Source organism: Cetorhinus maximus, chromosome 15 (assembly GCF_964194155.1).
Source record: "Cetorhinus maximus chromosome 15, sCetMax3.hap1.1, whole genome shotgun sequence".
Classification (NCBI taxonomy): domain Eukaryota; kingdom Metazoa; phylum Chordata; class Chondrichthyes; order Lamniformes; family Cetorhinidae; genus Cetorhinus; species Cetorhinus maximus.
Window position 1 is genome coordinate 41,756,011 of NC_135893.1, and position 20,819 is coordinate 41,776,829.

A 20,819-nucleotide genomic window follows, 5' to 3' on the forward strand; every position below is an offset into this window, starting at 1 on the left:
GGGGACAATTCCTGAATAGAGTGTGTTTTGTAAGAGCACGACTGTTTTTATTCTTTCATGGGGTGTAGGGTGTCCCTGGCAAGGCCAGCATTTGTTGCTCATACCTAATTTCCCTTGAGAAGGTGGTGGTGAGCCACCTTCTCGAGCTGCTGCAGTCCATCTGGTGTAGGTACACCCACAGTGCTGTTAGGAAGGGGGTTCTGGATTTTGATCCCATGACAGTGAAGGAATGGTGACGTAGATCTAAGTCAAGATAGTGATTGGCTTGGAGAAGAACTTTCAGGTGATGGTGTTCCCACGCATCAGCTGCCCTTGTCCTCCAAGGTGGTAGCGGTCACAGGTTTGGAAGATGCTGTCGGAGGAGCATTGGTGAGTTCCTGCAGTGCATCTTGTATATGGCACACACTGCTGTGACTGTGCATCAGTGGTGGAGGGAGTGAATGTTTAAGTTGGTAGATGGGGTGCCAATTAAGCAGACTGCTCTGTGCTGGATGGTGTTGACCTTAAGTACTGTTGGAGCTGAGCTTATCCAGGCAAGTGGAGTGTATTCCATCACACTCCTGACTTGTACCTTGTAGGTGGTGGACAGGCTTTGTGGAGTCAGGAGGCAAGTTACTCTCCGCAGAATTCCCAGCCTCCAACCTGCTATTGTAGCTACAGTATTTTTATGGCTAGTCCAGTTCAGTTTCTGGTCAATTGTAACCCCCCCCCCCCTCAAGGATGTTGATAGTGAGGTATTCAGTGATGGTAATGCCATTGAACGTCAAGGGGAAATGGTTAGATTCTGTCTGGTTGGAGATGGTCATTGCCTGGCACTTGTGTGGCGCGAATGTTACTTGCCATTTGTCAGCCCAAGCCTGGATATTGTGAAGGTCTTGCTGCATTTGACATGGACTGCTTCAGTATCTGAGGCGTTACGAATGGTGCTGAACATTGTGTAACCATTGGCGAACATCCCCACTTCTGACCTTATGGAGGGAGGGTCATTGATGGAGCAGCTGAAGATGGCTGGGCCTAGGACACTACCCTGAGAACCTCCTGCAGCAACGTCCTGGGTCTGAGATGATTGGTCTCCAAGAACTACAACTGCCTTCCTTCGTGTTAACTATTTTTCCAACCAGCGGAGAGATTTCCCCCGATTCCCATTGACTTCAATTTTATGAGGGCTCCTTGATGCCATACTCAGTCAAAGGCTACGTTGATGTCAAGGGCAGTCACTCTCACCTTTCCTCTGGAGTTCAGCTCTTTTGTCTATGTTTGGACCAAGGCTATAATGATATCAAGAGTTGAATGGCTCTGGCAGAACCCAAACTGAGCAACAGTGAACAGGTTATTGCTGTGCAAGTGCCACTTGATGGTACTGTCAACGACACCTTGGAAGGTGTTTATCCATCACTTTGCTGATGATCAAGAGGTAACCGAGGTCAGTAATCGGCAGGATTGGATTTATCCTGCTTCTTCTGGACAGGACACAACTAGGCAACTTTTCACATTGTCGGGTAGATGCCAATGTTGTGACTGCACTGTAACAGCATGGTGAGGGGCTAGTTCTGGAACAAGTACTTCTGCCAGAATGTTGTCAGGGCCCATAGTCTTTGCAGTATCCTTGATGTCACATGAAGGATTGGCATTTGTGATGCTGGGGACCTCAAAAGATGGCGGAGATGTATCATCCTTTTTGCAGCTCTTACTACTTTCTTTCACCTCTTTGCTGCTTTTTATATCCCGCCCAGACATGGAGGGATTGTCCTTTATCTTAGTATAAAATTAAAAGAAAGATCTTATTCTATCTCTCGCTTTTCTTATTTACAAAGATTGTTTAATGGCACAAGTGGAGCTCTTGCCCTTAGGGATTTGTGCAGGGCTTGTATTTCACTCTACTTTTATGAACACCTTTCACTGTTCATCCCTAGTTTTATCCGTTAATTGGTCTGCCCAGTCTCTTGTGGTCAATTCCTGCCTTATCTACTCAGAAATCAGTCAAGACTCGAGTATTTCTCCAGTGACTCTGTATGAATTTCCCCTCTCGCCAATGGAAAGCTTCTGACTCTTAGTATTCCTGAAAAACAGTGGAGCGGATCGCAAATTGGAAAATCACAGACAGAGCTTTCAATTCCACTATTGCATCATTAAAAGTCAATAACATTTAAAAAATTTTAAATGGCAACTTCACAGTGAAGTGATATAGTTCATACCTTCCGAGTGCTTTTTCTTCATGTGATAGGCCAGCGCAGCAGCCTGCATGAATGTCATATCACAATGTTTGCAGAAGAATGGTTTCTCTCCAGTATGGAGCCTCATGTGATTCTTTAGAGTGGAATTTGCTGCAAATTTTGCCCCACATTCACTACAAGAGAAAGGTTTCTCATCGAAGTGATCAGAACGTTTATGATACTGCATTCCTGCAGAGAAAAATACAGGTATAAATATTAAATGTAACACAAAGCAGGCTAGAGGCTAGGACAATCTCACTGTCTATGTATTGGGGAAGGTACACAGGTTATTAGATAAAGGAAAGTGGGTTTGGAACTCTGAGCTGATTGTTTTTCTGAGGGGTAGAAGGTATGGTAGCTTAATGGTCATGGTACTGCACAAACACCCAAGAGTTTAAGAGTTCAAGTCCCACCATAGGAATCTGTGAAATTAAATTTTAAATGTCTGGTGACTTGTGGGCTGGCACCAGTAAGTAACCAGGAAAGTCAGTGATTGTTGAGTGGGTGCTGATGATTGTTTTGTTACATAAATTCTTTAGGGCAGGGGTCCTGTCACCCCTTCCTGGTTGACCTGTGACTCAAGTTTTATGCCATGTTCTTGGGACAAATAGGGATAGGCAATAGACAATGCCCACTTGTGTCACCTACAGCCCAAGGGCAGAGGTGAGAGCTATGGGATAGCAACAAGGAGGGTGAGGGACAGCAATGGGGTGGGGGTGGTGGGATGGGAACATATGCAAGGTGCTATGGAATACGAAGGAGGAATGAGGAATGTAAGTGATTCAGATATCAAACAGCCAAACATGGCAGAAGTTGTACTGATGAACCAGGTTTCAAAGTTTCTTGCATGCTATGCTTCTACTACCTGTATCAGTGAACAGAGAGTTTACCAAATGGAGGGGAGTATTTTTGAAGTTTGCTAAGCCAGTGGGAGCCTGGCACTCTCACAAATTCTTTCTCAGGCCGTTGAATTTTTGGATATTGGGCCTGTGGTTGACAGCTCAATTTCACATCTTTAGCAATTTCACTGCTGCATTTGCTTAGTTCAAGTGCTGCAGAGCCTCATTAACAGCCAGAGATTCTGAGTTCAATGTCCATCACTAGGTGTGGCACGGTAGCACCAGTACAGAGCTGGCTGAGTCCGAAAGGACGTGGCTGCTAGACTGGGTCTGTAGCAGGTGGTGAGGAAACCAAGAGGGAAAAATATACTTGACCTCATCCTCACCAACCTGCCTGCCGCTGATGCATCTGTCCATGGCAGTATCACGAGGAGTGACCACCGCACAGTCCTTGTGGAGATGAAGTCCCGTCTTTACATTGAGGATACCCTCAGTCGTGTTGTGTGGCACTACCACCGTGCTAAATGGAATGAGGTTTCAAACAGATCTAACAACTAAGGCTGGGCAACCATGAGGCACTGTGTTCCATCAGCAACAGCAGAATTGTACTCAACTACAATCTGTAACCTCATGGTTGGCATGCCCCCACTCTACCATTACCATCAAGCCAGGGGATGAACCCTGGCTCAATAAAGAATGCAGGAGGGTGTGCCAGGAGCAGCACCAGGCATATCTAAATATGTGGTGTCAGCCTGGTGAAGCTACAACACAGGACTACTTGTGTGCCATCAGCATAAGCAGCAAGCAACAGACAGAGCTGAGCGACTCCACAACCAATAAGTATACAAGCACTGCAGTCCTGCCACATCCAGTCGTGAAAGGTGTTGGACTATCACTGGAGGAGGCGGCTCCACAAATATCCCCATCCTCAATGGTGAGTGAGTCCAGCACATCAGTGCAAAAGATAAGGCTGAAGCATTTGCAGCAATCTTCAACCAGAAGCGCCAAGTGGTTGATCCACCTCAGCCTCCTTTGGAGCTCCCCAGCATCACGGATGCCAGTCTTCAGCCAATTTGATTCATTCCACTTCATATCAAGAAATGGCTGAAGGCAATGGGTACTGAAAAGCTATGGGCCCAGGCAATATTCCCGCAAAAGTACTAAAGACTTATGCTTCAGAATTTGCTGCGCCCCTAGCCAAGTTGTTCCAGTACAGCTACAACACTGGCATCGACCTGGCAATGTGGAAAATTGCCCAGATATCATGTACACAAAAAGCAGGACAAATCAAATCTGGCTGATTGTCACCCCATCAATCTACTCGCGATCATCAGTAATGCGATGGAACGGGTAATCAACAGTGCTTTCAAGCGGCATTTGCTTAGCAATAACCTTCTCACTGACACTCAGTTTGGGTTCCGCCAGGGCCACTCAACTCCTGACCTCATTACAGCCTTGGTTCAAACAAGGACAAAAGAGCTGAACTCCAGAAGTGAGGTGAGAGTAACTGCCCTTGACATCATGGCAGCATTTGACTGTGTGTAGCATCAAGGAGCATTAGCAAAACTGCGGTCAATGGGAATCAGTGGGGAAACTCTTTGCTGGTTGGTGTCATACCTAACACAAAGGAAGATGGTTGTGGGTTGGGGGTCAATCATCTCAGTTCCAGGATATCACCGCAGGAGTTCCTCAGGGTAGTGTCCTAGACTCAACCAGCTTCAGCTGTTTCATCAATGACCTTCCTTCCATCATAAGGTCAGAAGTGGGGATGTGCGCTGATGATTGCACAATGTTCTGCACAATTCGTGACTCCTCAGATACTGAAGCAGTCCATGTCCAAATGCAGCAAGACCTGGACAATATCCAGGCTGGGATGACAAATGGCAAATAACATTTGCACCACACAATGACCATCTCTAACAAGAGAGAATCTAGCCATTGCCCATTGGCATTCAATGCTATTACCATCATTGAATCCCTCACTATCAACATCCTGGGAGTTACTATTGACCAGAAACTGAACTGGACTAGCCATATCAATACTGTGGCTACATGAGCAGGTCAGAGGCTCAGAATCTTAAGTTGAGTAACTCACTTCCTGACTCCCCAAGCCTGTCTACCATCTACAAGGCACAAGTCAGAATGTGGTGGATACTCTCCAGTTTCCTGGATGAGTGCAGCTCCAACAACACTCAAGCAGCTTATCATCCAGGACAAAGCAGCCCACTTGATTGGCACCCCATCCACAAACATTCGAGCTCTCCACTACCAACGCACAGTGGCAGCAGTGTGCACTATCTGCAAGATGCATTGCAAGAACTCACCAAGGCTCCTTGGACGCACCTTCCAAGCCCACGACCGCTACCTTCTATAAGGACAAAGGCAGCAAACAGAGGCGCACACCACCACCTGGAAGTTCCCCTCCAATGCACTCACCATCCTGACTTGGAAATATATCGCCGTTCCTTCATTGCCACTGGGTCCAAATTCTGCAACTCCCTCCCTAACTGCACTGTGGATGTACCTACAGCACATGGACTGCAGCGGTTCAAGAAGGCAGCTTGTCACCACCTTGTCAAGGGCAATTAAGGATAGGCAATAAGTGGTGGCCAATCCAGCAACGTCCACATCCCATGGATAAATTAAAAAAACAGCCAGTCACCCACATGCCTCCTCCCCAAGTCTCCTTCTGCACCTGAGGATATATATAATCTGGAACAGGTGATTACTTAGGTCTATGTTCTCCTAACTTAAACTCTGTCACACTGACTAAGAAGTCCTCTTAAGATTTTGGGTATACTGCAGATACTAGATAGTTGCATCTTCACCAGTGAATGCTTCTAGAAAATATGCATTTAATATTTTGCCCAATTTATCTTTTTCCATTCCATTGACACTTTCAGAAGTTTGAGTACTCTCTCTAACTGATTCGTTACTGCTGACTCGACCAATTATATAAAAGAATCCCACAAGCTGCTTTCTAACCTGACTGGTGAGCAAAGGATTTTCCGCAGATGTCACAAGTCACAGGTAACCGCCTCCTCTTTCCCCTTGGTGCATCGTGCACTTCTACTCTGTGCCTTTCTAGGTCCTTCTGGGAAGTTCTGGTCTCGCCACATTCCTCGCAGCTAGCTACTTTAACGTGACTGATACTGCGGCAGCGGGTGAGGTGCAGTTCAAGACGACATTTAAATGTAAAAGTCTTGCCACATGCGCTGCAGATAAAGGTCTGCTTGGCTCCAGGTTTGCGCTTCACTTTCTTTATTTCTGTAGTTGGTTCGCTATCACCCTCTCTGTCATGACCAGTGTCCTCTGGGTGCTCTGCATCTTCTTCACTTCTCTCTTCCTGATCCATCAGGTCTTCCTTCTGATCCTCTTCTATGTCACTTACTGATTCTTTCATTAGTCCTGAAAAATGTAGAGAATTCCATTTACAGGCTTCAGAATTTACATTTCCAATAATAATTCTATAAATTGTTCATCATGAATATTGTAAAGCAGATTTGTAAAAAATGTCTATTTTCATACTTCCAGAGAAGGCTGCAACATTAGATTACTGCTTGCAACTGTATAAAGGTAATACGCAAACTTTAGAGATCTACAAGCTTAAACTTCCAGGTAGAGCTTTGTTAAATATTATTTTTAATAAAAAGCTGCTGCAGGTTAGGGGGCTAGAGAGCAGAGTTTAACAGATCAAATTCCTTTCACCTCTGGGATTTGGGACCTGGTCCAACCTAATGAAATGAAAAGCTTTAATACAAAAGAAAAATACTCCCGATGCTGGAAATATGTGAAATCAAAACAGAAAATACTGGAAATACTCAGGATGTCTGGCAATATCTGTGGAGAAAGAAACAGTTACTGTTTCAGGTCTTCAGAATTTCTGAAACATTAATTCTGTTTCTCCTTCCACAGGTGCTGCCAGATCTACTGAGTATTTCTAACATTTTCTGTTTATATTATGAATGAAAATGTTTTCCTCTCTACTAGATTAAAATAATTAAAAACCTTTCAGTTCAGTTGCAAATGAGTGCGAGTTCACTGCTCAAAACTATCCCGATTTTGGTACTAAACTTAAGGGTTTATGTCGAGCTTGGTACTGGAATTGGAAAAATCCAGGCTGGTGTAAAAAGGGCAGAAGTTCATTTGCTCTTCATCCTGATAAGCTCTGTTAACCAGTGAGTGCCAAGTGCTCTATTTTACAACATGTATCTCCCTCAGTGATAACCAAAAAAGCTTATCCTTTATATCAAAGAATAAACATATACGTATCAATTTTACACCACATCCTAAAATTATATTTGAATTCTGTGCTTTATTTTAAAACTGATTGCTGGATAGTCTTATATAAATTTTCAGCTTTCTATCATTTCACTAAAAGTATTTAGTGATTTAGTGGTGCATTGTGAACTTGTGCTTTCCACCTGCTAATTGGGTTTTAAATCTGCAAAAGATTACCCCATCTCTCCAACTGAAGTTAGTGCTGAAGGGACATCAGTCCAAGGGGCAAGAGAGCAGCTTTTGCAGGCAAGGTCAGAGGGGAAGATCACTTCCGCCTTTCTTAACTGTAACTCCTTTAGTCTTTCAGTTGTTTTAAATACAGTTCACAAGGTTGGCTGCTTCGCACCATCAAGATTTAGTAGGTAGATTCATTGGTTATCAATGAAGAAATATATTGCAAATACTCAGCTTTGTGGATCAGCATTAGCTTTCTTGAGTGCTCATTTTAAACCTTTAGCAAGCTCACTATATGAAGCAGTGCAGGCCAAGAGCTGGAAGGTTTGTTGGAATTACAAGTAGGGGTTTAGGTAAAGTAAGGAAGCAGTCCACTGCTCTATTATCCAGAAGTAATCAGGTTGAAACACAATACAGAAAATCAGGAAAATTCCCACAACGTCAGCATTCCAACTCTGGAAAGGTGCGAGCAACAGCCACAAATAATGGGGAGCACCTGAAAATTAACTTGCATCACAATCAGTGTAAAACTTGAATTATTCCATGTAGCTGTATTGGTGCAAAGCAAGCAAATGGACTTCCAAAGGAACTGAATATTAGTGTTCTAATACCAGAGGTCAAAACTTTAAAATGCTACTTCCACCCATGCCCATGAACTATATATGTAAACCCTTTATTGAACGGTTACCTGCATGCTCCATCGCCTTTATTACCAATTCAAGGGACGGATGGGACTCACTGATCATATGCAAGAGTCTACAGAACGTCAGGGCAGGAATGAGTCGCTCTTCTAGAATTTTACCCAGAATGCTTTCTAATGACTGACCAGCAGTCTCCTTGTAACAGCAGCTCTTCAAAATCTGACAGTAGGAAGAAATATAAACCATCCAAATGATACAATAGAATTTATAAAATGAGTTTCTTTAGGGTAATGTTAAATTCCACATGTTAGTAATTATCCTAGTCTACACTGAGCAAGTCACATCTCTTGAATAATTACTAATCAGGTGAGTAAGTTTCCCCATATCTATTCAAGCTCCATAAACCAGGAACTCCACATACTCCTTTACAATCAGATTCAGGACTGTTACGCCCAGCTAGGATTATTATAAAATATAGATACTAACCTGCCATTTTTCTCCCATTAGATTGCATGCAGGGGCCAATACTTATTACACAGAACACTTCAACTACATGTAGTCGATATTGTAATCACAGCCTCCATGTCAATATACTATGTATAGTTACTTTCTTTGTTGCCTTATTTCTTAATGTGAACAATCTGCATGCTCTCCAACTTTCCCTCCTTGTACTGAAGCACCTTTTTGTCGCTCATTGAAGAAAATACATCATGGACATGAACCCAGTTCCCAGCAGTCGATTATTTATGGATGGCAGAACCTCCACATAAGTTAAAGTACTCGCTACCTATGATGGCACAGAGACACTCCCTCATGTATTCTGTACCATCACATCAAACGAACTGAAATCAATCAATATTTGTAACATTAAGAATTTTACCAACCAAATATAAATGAGGTGAAATCATGCTGGGTGGCGTTGCCATATAAATCAGTCAGTCAGTCATTATATGAAAAAGACTTAATTTAGGCTGAGCCTTTGCTTTTCTTCAAAATAGTAGTTCCCAGGGTGGTTGGGAACATATTAACTTGTCTGCTTTATCAGGGGCACGAAGCACACGTATCTAGTCTGCTCTTTACTACTACCTAGGCACTTGAATTTGGATTTAACTTGTTTGTTGCTTTTCTTAAACTGATGAATACCTGCGAGCCTAAATTTCTCATCTGAAAACTGTACAGTTATTGGGTTCTGGTTTTAGCTTGAAGGATGATTATTACATCAACATTATTAAGTCAGCCATTTGAAGAACGTTGACATGTAGGACTATCCCAAGTTCCTGTCAAAGCTGGAATCATAATTGCACTTAAATAATGAGACAGCTGTTTGCTCATAAATCGGAACTTGACAAGAAAATACATGTCACTGATGATCTAGAACTCTTAACTTTTAGTCAACCACTCCAGTCCCCTTTGATAATCCAATTAGTTTTTTGTGGCCTTTGGCCCAAGACACTGGGTGAGTCTATTCTTCGAGGTGGAGTGGGTGGGGTGGGGCAGGGCAGGGCTGGCAGGGTGGGACAAGCGGTCTAGACAGGGCAGGGCAGGTGAGCCAGAGCAAGAAGAGAGAATCTATCTTGTTAAGAGCTTTGGTCATTCTTCCAAAAACCATCTTCCACATGCCCAAGCAACCCAGACCCCACCGCTACTGCCCACCTAACCATCTTCTCAATCTTCACAGGTATCTACATGTTCTATTTACCCCAACCAATGAAAATACAGATATTCCTGCTCAAATTGAGAACTAAGATTGGGAAAAGGTCACATGAGAAACAGCTCTGCTGCCATAACACTACAAAACTCTCAGAGGGAGACTTTCCTACAGGTGGTCATTTCCCACCTCATAACTTCTTTGCGTTCTTGACCATACCTACGCACTCCAGTAGGGAGGACATACTTGCCTGTTATTTTAACAATGCATTAACTTCTTTTAATGGTGGAGAAAGACATTTTAGCTAAATGCATTTGCACTGCAATATTATGCAAAATCATTTCATCCACATGATTTAAATTTTAATAAAGGGGTCAAATATACAGAGTAAAAGATTTTATTTTACAAGCACTCTGCAGAGTATATACCTTTTCACTTTAATAAAGCACATTCTGTGGCCATTGCTATTGGCATTTTCTGACATGCATAACAATGCACACTTTTAGTCTGAAAGAGCTATAGCAAAGGTGTCCAAGCTCTGGCTAGATTCAATGGTGGTAGAAGAGCGATAAGAATGCAATTAAAATGGCAGCAGCCATAAGAGAACCCTTTTAAGCCACTGGCAGCATGGAGCAGAAATGGGACTTTGAAGTCATTTTCAGGCATAGGTGGAATGACAGATCAGAAACATTGTGCTCTAAAACCGAGACACTCTGAATTTCCCTGGGAGTGATTACACTAGCTTGGAAAGTAAAACAGGAAATGCTGGAAAGGTCCAGCAGTATCTGTGGAGAGGGAAACAGAATTACCTTTTCAAGTTGTAACCTTTCACCTGAACTCAATACCTTTTCCTGTGTGCATATGTTCTGCTTTTCCACCCCCCCTACATTCTGTCCATATAAGGAGTGAACTACTGTGAAGAGCTGCTTTGTTGGTGCTGAAATGGCCATGATCGAAGCTGTATATCTATTTCTCAAGTTTTGCTCAATTTCTGCATTCCACCGCGTGGTGATGTTTGGGATAAGATGATGAAAAGCAAAACAGGATTTTAAAAATGCAATAAATAGCACAGAACCATAAAAAGATTCCATTAACCTTGCAGTATTACACTTAGCTAAATAACCAATGGCAAAATGACAGATGAAACTGCATAAATAAGGGTTGCATTATATATTTAAGGGTTAACTTACATAATTATATAAACTGCATTTAACTTATATAATGTGCAGTACCCTGCAGAACGAGGGGTTAAATTATTTAACTATGGGTTAAGTTGTGAAAAAAGAACTAGTTTAAGTATAGGTTAAATTATAACCGGGGTAAGTTGTATAAGGTTTCAGCTGTGATGGGCCTATAGCCAAACAACCTGCCAACATTCAATGTGTAAGCTGACATGAGGAGTTCAAACCCAAGAAATTGCATCCTCATCAAGAACTGCACTGTCAACAAAGGAAGAGGGAAAATGGGGAGAAATTAGGAGAGAGAAATTTTATCTAAAAATGTACAAAAATGTCATACAAATGTCAGCTGAAATTCCAAATAAGTTATTGGCTTCTATCTACAAGGACAGGATACACTATCATTATCACTTGTGCCATTTAATCATCTCCTGTCTCCCATCTAACCAGACTTCTTTTTTCCTCCCTGCCCCATTTACTTTGGCTCTGTTGCTCCTTCGAAGCTGTCCAGCTATAACATTAAATAGAATTACCTGGTGCCTGCAGCTCACACAGGTAATTCAACTCAACCAGTCTGTGTCAATATTTATGCTCCACATGAGACTCCTCCCAATTTACATCTCACCCCATCCACATAATCATCGACTGCTTTCTCTTTCAGGTTTCAGGATTAGGGGCCAATTATTTAGGACTGAGATGAGGAGAAATTTCTTCACTCAGAGGGATGTGAATCTTTGGAATTCTCTGCCCCAGAGGGTCGTGGATGCACCGCCATTGAATATATTTAGGGCTGCGACTGACAGATTTTGGGCCTCTCAGGGAATCAAGGGATATGGGGAGCGGGTGGAAAAATGGAGTTGAAGCCCAAAATCAGCTATGATCATTTTGAACAGCAGAGCTGGCTTGACAGGCTGGATAGTCTCTGTCCGCTCCCATTTCTTATGTTCTTATATTTAGTTTCTGGTTCTAACAAAGTGTTAGCCCTGCCTTCCTCTCTCCACACATGCTGCTTGAGCTGGTATTTTCTGTTTTTATTTCAGAATTGAAGCATCTGCTGCATTTTGCTTTTTATATTGATATATTACTTCTGTCTAACAATTCTAAATACACTATAACAAAGAACATTGCAACATTCTCTGTTAAGATTCAAGATTGCACCTCATATACATCACATGAAGCTGCTGCATATTAAAAACAGCAACAGGAGGTGCAGACAAGGAAACTTTCCCACAAACAGAGGAAGTTTCAGCTTAAACGGACCATTTACACAGTTCGACTGGCAGAAACTGCACATTAAGCATTTCTGAATGCTACATAGGGCAGGAAATCAACTGGGAAGAATATGCGCATATCTATTTATAATGTATGAATAAGTTAACAAAACCTATTGTCAACTTTTTTTTGGCATACTTCTGCATCAACTGTTCCCTGTTCCAAACTCCTATGTTCACACTTATAATGGAAACAGCCTATGTAAACTTGTCACGCTGCAATTACACTTTCTAGTCAATGGCAGCACCGGAAAATTTCAGCTTTGCATCTTCCAGAACTTCAGCCTTCTCCAAACAACTTTACTTAAAGTATTGAAAGTTTATTATTCAACAATATAAACATGTATAAAGCATTGTACAAAAAGACCTAGTATATAACCCTGGTCAAATTATCCCTCACCTCACTTCACCTGAAGACTACAAATGGTCTTAATTCCCCATCTAAATTCCACAGAAGATCAACTAACATGAATTTATCACTGTAAGTTGGTTCAATAACATTTTTTGGGTTAAAAAAAAACTATAAACTTGCGTAAAGTATTGAACATGTGAAAATAAAGCACCTCTATTGTTTCAGTGGGAAGATTCTCTACACCAGGCATGAAACAATCCAGAAGCGAACTGATATCATCAATTGCATCGGTGATCAACTGTCTATGTCTTCTCAAAATATCCAAAGCTTTACTTTCCTTGTCACTCACTGGAAAAGGTCAGAAAAAATAAAATCAGTCCACACCTACAGCCATGTACTTACACACAAGATTGACACATGCAGAACCGTTTTAAAATAACATTCATGCCTTGAGAAAACATTATGTCTACTTCTTTTGCACATCTTCTCATACTGCTGTCGTATCCACCACATTGTATAAAAGGGACCAATATGGGACCTGTCATAATTACTTTTGATGGAAAGGATTCTGTAAAGCTAATAGGGAAGCTGATGGCTATTCACCAGGATAGATTTAAATCAGAAAAAATTACATCAGTGTCAAAACCAGAATCACCTGCAAAATCTACAATCTTGATGTTTGTGAACAACATAGTTGGACAAGCTTTCTCTATAACATTTATTATTGCTACAGCCACATGTCTGAATTTGAGTGAAACTTTCTTCAACACATTTCAATTGTAATGGTCACATGCAATGGTATCTATAACTACTTCTGAAACTCTAACCACTTTTATGGTGGGAAGTTATGTGCTGAATTATTGTGGCTTGACTAACACAGGTTATACCAGCCCACAGCTGCACACACCTGCTACCAGTTTGTAACTGGTACTCCTACAGGAGACAGCTTTCTTGGCTTGGTTTTGGTGTCTTGCGTCAGTAGACAAACATCAGCAATGACCCAATGGTTTATGGAATTTATCAGCTCCCAATGTCGTGCTAGAATCTGAAGTGGGAGGCCAGTACAATGTGGAATTTATAGTTATACCACATGCACAGTTATAGAGGTAGAACGTCATTATTGACCCATTTATTAAAAAAAGCCACAAATAAATTGTGGTTTATTTTCTAGTCCATTTTGATCCATGACTTTTAAGTGAATTCCAAAGATTTTCCTCTGGTAAATATGACAGAGTGTCTCCTTCATGAAGGCTTCCAAAAAAATGAACAACAATAGATACACACACTCATTACAATACAAAAATGAGATATTTTTAAATTATTCATTCACAGGACAGGGGCATCACTGACTGGGCCAGTATTTATTGCCCATCCTTAATTGCCCACAAAATGATGGTGGTGAGCTGCCTTCTTGAAATACTGCAGTCCATGTGGTGTAGGCACATCCACAGTGCTGTTAGGGAAAGAGTACCAGCATTTTGCCCTGGCAACAGTGAAGGAACAGCAAGATAGTTCTAAGCCAGGATGGTGTGTGGCTTGGAGGGGAACTTGCAGATGATGGTGCATCTGCTGCCCTTTTCCACCAAGGTGGTAGAGGTTGCAAGTCTGAAAGGTGTTGCCGAAGCAGCCTTGGTGAGCTGCTGCAGTACATCTTATAGGTGGTACACACTGTACCACTGTGCGTCGGTGGTGGAGGTAGTGACTGCTTAAGGTGGTGGATGGGGTGCCCATCAAGTGGGGTGCTTTGTCCTGGATCGTGTTGAGCTTCTTGAGCTGCACTCATCCAGGCAAATGGAGAGTATTCCATCACACTCCTGAATTGTGCCTTGTGGATGGTGGACAGGCTTTGGGGAGTCAGGTGGTAAGTTACTCGCTGCAGAATTTCCAGCCTTTGACCTGCTCTTGTAGCCACAGTATTTATGTGGCTGGTCCAGTTCATTCCTGGTCAATGGTAACCCCCAGGATATTGATAGCGGGGGATTCAGTTATGGTAATACCATTGAGTATCAAGGAAAGATAGTTCGATTGTCTTGTTGGAGGTGATCATTGCTTAGCACTTGTATGACATGAATGTTACTTGCCACTTATTAGCCTAAGCCTTAAACTTGTCCAGGTCTTGCTGCATATGGAAATGGACTACTTCAGAATCTGGGGAGTCGTGGATGGTGCTGAACATTGTGCAATCATCAGTGAACATCCCCACTTCTGACCTTATCATGGAAGAAAGGTCATTAATAAAGCAGCTGAAGGAGGTTTGGCCTAGGAACTACCCTGAAGAACTGCAGAGATATCCTGGGGCTGAGATGATTGACCTCCAACATCCACAATTATTTTCATTTGTACTAGGTATGACTCCAACCAGTAGAGAGTTTTCCCCCGCTGATTCCCATTGGCTCCAGTTTTGCTAGGGCTCCTTGATGCCACACTTGGTCGAATGCTGCCTTGATGTCAAGGGCAGTCACTCTCACCTCACCTCTCAAGTTCAGCTCTTTTGTTCATGCTTGGGCCAAGGCCATAACATAACATTTCTAAAACTCTGACCACTATAATACTTAATCACATTGTTATCAAGGTGCCAGTTCTTTTTAAAACAGAATAGGTAAGCACCCTTTTTGCCTTGCATCAGATGGGTTATTACGTTGATTGTATTTCATTAACACTTACCCTGTACTAATTCTAGTATTGCTAATTGAAAGCCTCACCAGATAAAATGAGCCGGAGACTTTCTGGTTCTCTTTGGAGCTCAGCTAGCAGAGCGCACAGCTTTGGCACACCCTCTTTCATTCGGATGAGCAGTTTCCAGACTGTGAGTGCTGCTAGCGTTTGCTTCTCCAACACTGCTTCCATCAAATCTCTGATACAATCTATCGCATCTTTCCCTTTAATAAGATCTTCAATTCTCTGTCAGCAAAAATGTAAAAAAAACAAATCATTTTAAATCACACAAGGCACCTTTGCAAGTGAAATTGCAGTATTCAGAAGCGTGTGTTGCATTTTGACTTGCTGCTGGGTATCATACCATAGCAACCAAAGCAACAGAAATGGTTGGCACTACACTGTCAGAGTTACTGTGCCCAGCATTTAACAAAGATTAGGAAAGAAAAACAATGGCAATTTACTACGCCAACTCGACAGCTGTACTTCTCTCAGAATCCACTGTTGATACACAACAGAACTTCACCAAAAATGAATCCATTAAAAAGGTAACTGGAAGTGCACTGAAGTTGAATTAAAAGCTATACATACATTACCGGTTCCATCTTTGTTTAAGCAGAAATGGACAATTTTTTTCAAAATTCTACTGAAAATGGTGTGGTCGTGCAATAGGTTAGAAGATGCAAAGTACATGAAATCCTGGTCAGCCATTATAGAAAACAATATTTTACAGTTACAACTTTAAAGCATTTTGTGAATGCCACGAAGCATTAAATGAAGAGTGTAGAAAAGAAATGCAAAAGATCATCCAGCCATGGCCACCATATGTTTAAAACAAAATGTCTAAGTTGTAATGCTAACGAGATAAACATATGCCTGTCTAGCAGATCAATTCTGGCACATAAAAATAAAAGGTCAAATTATATTCATTAGCCTGATAAAACAGGCAAGCAACAGCCTTGAAGCAAATTACCCATTTTCTCAGTGTCGTGAGCCCCAACCCAATGTGCAGAAGAGCCCAGAGCAAAGAACAACTTTGGCTATTCTGAAAAATATCGAAATTAAAGAAATATTTTATATTAGCAGAAAACCGCAAAACATTTACAGTCAATTCCATCATCTCATCCAGCCCTTCCAAGCTGTCCTTCCCATGTTATTCCCATCCCATGCCATTCCATCTCACGCATGCCATCCCTTCAATGCCATGCCCTTCCTCCCATGCCTTCCCCATTTTCATCCTCCCAAGCCATCCCCATCCTATTTCTATATTGGCTCTGACCCCTCCTCTACACCCCCTGCAAGCAGCATCGTTTCCTGAGCTGACATCTTGAAAAACATCTAATTACATTTCAATAGGATTGGCTATGTCCGAACTAAACACAAAGAAACTCTGACTCAAAAGTCGCACAGGATCTCAGCTTGACTCCTCAACAAAGGGAAGGGGGTGGGGGCAGCTGGTGCAGGGGCACTTTCCCGGGTCAATCCCACTGCAATCCTGACTGCTGAACACGGCCAGCGCGGGTATGCTGACCGAGCGACAGTCGTTGCTGAGGTGATTCTAGGTAATGCTCGCACATGCTTTTTTCCAACTACCGTACCTCAACATCACTGGAGGAAGATGAGAGGAAACAATGAATCCTGGTGCTTCTCACCGATTTACACCCTAACTTTTTAAAGGAAACAACCACCATTCATAGCTGTCAGGGAGAATCTGCACCACTTCTCTCATGCACACACTCCACTTTTGCAATTGGACAGTGACACATTAACCATTGGAGCCACAGGAACATCATACGCTCCAGTCCTCTGTGTGCCACACATGCCTCTGCTTGCACCAGGCTCCCTCCCACCAAACCCAAGTGGCAATCATTTTGTTCATAGCAAGATTCCACAAACTACAGTGAGGCGTTTTAAAACTTACAGTTAGCAACCATTTTTCCCTGAAGCTACTTGCATGGCAAAGATTAGAAGAGCAACATGTGGTTGCAAATAGAGGGTCTTACACCTCAATCCAGGTGCCATGTATGAGAGGGTTCAAAAAACTGTTCTTCTCAGTACCTGAATATTACAATGAAGTTTTAAAATACCTAATCAACCAACCGACTCTACAAGCGTAGAACAAAAAGATCTCATGGAATTGATGTTTGTAAACCATGATCTTCAAGTATTTTAGAGACAGCGGGTGCAGAAGGAAGGCACTGATCATTTTTTCTAACCTGTATAGTCGTGCTGGATAGATAGACAAGATATCTGAGAGGTATTAAATTTTACACAAATAGATTTTGTGTTTACATCCAGTCAGATCTACGAGCTGAATGACTATTTTAACACCAAGATGTCTGCATGCTCCCAGATATTTGACAATGCTAGCTACATATTAGATTATTTATTCATCACTTCCAAGCACATAAATCTTGTGCTGGACAAAATTCAGATTCTCCTGAACTGTTCACAACTATGCAGGGCCACAGCAATATAATCTTAATAATCCAAACAAACAATTATGTAAAAACTGGAGTTGCTCACTAATCTGCATCAAGCACAATGTGTCTGTTTTATTCCCATATTATTCATGGTACCACCTTTAGTTTGGCACAAAATTAGCTTCAATGGATTAGATTTTGTCCCATCACCCATTGCAGACTGGTGGGGTGGAATGTGAGGACAAGTGAATGAAGGGAGCAGAGAAATTAAGATGGCTGATGTCACTCCAGCAGCTCTCAATGCAGAGTTCAATAGAGGGTAGAAGGTCAGAAGGAGAAGTCCAAGTGGAGGGAGATTATTGGAGACAGCTGAAGGGATCTATTAAGCAGGGGAAGGCTGCTGGTCAAAGAAGTGGGCATGGAGGAGAAGGCAATGCAAGAGCTTGAAATTCCTTAAGTTGAGGGCGTATGGGGATAAAACCATGGACAGATTGTTCAGCGTCAGGGAGAGTGAAAGATTGGAGGGTGTCGGGAATACACAGCAACAGGTGAGATTAGAAGAAAGATAGGGTCAGAGGGAAGTGAAGGGGAATGAAGATCTGGAGGGGCGTTGGTGTTGGAGCTTGTTATCCTTAACCCCTGAAAGGGAATTGCCCAGAAACAAAAATAAATTACAATGGTATAATACTAGATATATACGTGTATAAACTAGAAAAGCTCAGTCCACATAACTCTCCTACCTGAAAGGCCCAAAAAACATAACTTATTGCACAATTCTTTGCCACAATTGTTCGTTAGTCTATATTTTGAACAGAGCCATATATGCCTAAAACTGTACACCAGAGCACTTGCACAAATTCAATAACTTAAAAAATAAAAACAAAAAGCTAAAAGCTACTGCGGATGCTGGAAATCCAAAACAAAAACAGAATTACCTGGAAAAACTCAGCAGGTCCGGCAGCATCGGTGGAGAAGAAATCAGTTGACGTTTCGAGTCCTCACGACCCTTCGGCAGAACTGAGGTATAGTTAGGAGAGAGGTGAAATATAAGCTGGTCTAAGGTGGGGGGCGGGGGGAGAGAGAAGTTGAGGGTGGGGTGGTTGTGGGGATAAGCAAGCAGTGATAGGAGAAGATAATCAAAAGATGTCACAGACAAAAGGATCAAACAGGTGTTGAAGGTGTTAGTGAAGAAAAGTGTTAATTAAGAATGGAAGGCAGGATTCTCAAGGTACAGCTCTAGTGGGGGTGGGGTGGAAAGACTAACAAGGTTTTAGTTTTAGATTTAAAAATAATGGAAATAGGTGGGAAAAGAGTGAAGCAGCATTTCACTTGCATTTCCCCTAACTTAGTCTACTGCATTCGTTGCTCCCAATGCGGTCTCCTCTACATTAGAGAGACCAAACGCAAACTGGGCGACCGCTTTGCAGAACACCTGCGGTCTGTCTGCAAGAAAGACCCAAACCTCCCTGTCGCTTGCCATTTTAACACTCCACCCTGTTCTCTTGCCCACATGTCTGTCCTTGGCTTGCTGCATTGTTCCAGTGAAGCCCAACGCAAACTGGAGGAACAGCACCTCATCTTCCGACTAGGCACTTTACAGCCTTCCGGGCTGAATATTGAATTCAACAACTTTAGATCTTAAACTCCCCCTCCCCCCATCCCCACCCCGTTTCTTCCCCCTCCCCCCTTTTTTTTTCAATAATTTATATAGATTCTTCTTTTCCCACCTATTTCCATTATTTTTAAATCTAAAACTAAAACCTTGTTAGTCTTTCCACCCCACCCCCACTAGAGCTGTACCTTGAGTATCCTGCCTTCCATTCTTAATTAGCACTTTTCTTAGATAATATCACCACCTTCAACACCTCTTTGATCCTTTTGTCTGTGACATCTTTTGATTATCTTCTCCTAACACTGCTTGCTTATCCCCACAACCACCCCACCCTCAACTTCTCTCTCCCCCCGCCCCCCACCTTAGACCAGCTTATATTTCACCTCTCTCCTAACTATACCTCAGTTCTGCCGAAGGGTCGTGAGGACTCGAAACGTCAACTGATTTCTTCTCCACCGATGCTGCCGGACCTGCTGAGTTTTTCCAGGTAATTCTGTTTTTGTTTTTAACTTAAAAAATAAACTGCTCTTAAACAAGAGAGTCCGAAAGCTACTTTTGAACAGAATTTATGAAATGTTTTGTAGGTGATGGCTCAATGTAGCTTCACTTGGCTGCCTTACCTGCATCTAGAGACCCAGGGCCCCAAAAGCTGCTACACCAATATGTCTAGCTTTTCTTTGATGTTGACATAGGCCCATTTGAACGATAAAACATAATCTCAATGGTCATGTAGTATAAGGATCTGACACATATAAGGTTAATGTGGGACGGAGAACAGTACTGCCCACACAGCGATATAAGATGGCACTTGACCCGGACTCAACAGTTTACAAAGTAAAACAGCAGAACTAAAGAAGTTGGTAAATGACCAACCCAGGCAGCCATTATTATTTTTTTCCCCCCAAGAAGAATGTCAACACCATTTTGCGTAGCTCACTGAAACCAGCAAAGCACAGGAAATTCCTTTATCTTCCAGTGAACGGCAACACCATCTTGAAATGCAGATAGCTCTTAAAGCTACACAAACACTTACTTTTTTTTTTACATGGATCACAATTCCATACTTCCAAGTCAACTCGGATCACAATAGGTCCAGATCAATCACAAAAGATTAGCAGCAACAACCTATCGTTGCAACAGCTGGACCGACCGAGTGTGGTTCAACGCGAAGGAATGGCAGAAAAGAATGAAAGCATACCCAGGTGTCAGCTCAACCTCTAGGCCAATAGGATGAGCCACAAATGACAGAGCCTACCACTCCTCTGACAGAACTGCTAACGAGATATGGAAGGGTGATAGGGCTGCCAGGCTGCCTGAACCTCTAAATACAAGGATTAGAAAGGGGGAAATGGGATAGTTCTAATGTAGTAATAGTGCAATGGGGGTGTGTTTGTTTTATCAGGGTCTGGCACATATAGGGTTAACGTGGGACTGAGTGCATTACTGCCCACAGTGATGTAAGAAGGCACATGACCCAGACCCAGGGTCAGTGTGGTGTTGAGCAGAGACAAGTATAGACCTAAGCATGGAGA

At 42.4% G+C, this 20,819-nt stretch overlaps 1 protein-coding gene across 3 annotated transcripts in view; it reads right to left on the bottom strand.

The window, feature by feature from the left end:
- zbtb40 (zinc finger and BTB domain containing 40) overlaps positions 1 to 20,819 on the bottom strand; it is a 100,687-nt gene that overhangs the window by 45,914 nt on the left and 33,954 nt on the right. For all 3 annotated transcript variants that reach the window (XM_078558296.1, XM_078558295.1, XM_078558297.1), the window contains exons 8-12: positions 15,300 to 15,498; positions 12,809 to 12,945; positions 8,196 to 8,367; positions 6,038 to 6,460; positions 2,196 to 2,402 (exon numbers count right to left, since the gene is read on the bottom strand). In XM_078558296.1, coding sequence (XP_078414422.1) covers positions 2,196 to 2,402; positions 6,038 to 6,460; positions 8,196 to 8,367; positions 12,809 to 12,945; positions 15,300 to 15,498 — 1,138 coding nt within the window. The remainder of the gene's footprint in view (positions 1 to 2,195; positions 2,403 to 6,037; positions 6,461 to 8,195; positions 8,368 to 12,808; positions 12,946 to 15,299; positions 15,499 to 20,819) is intronic.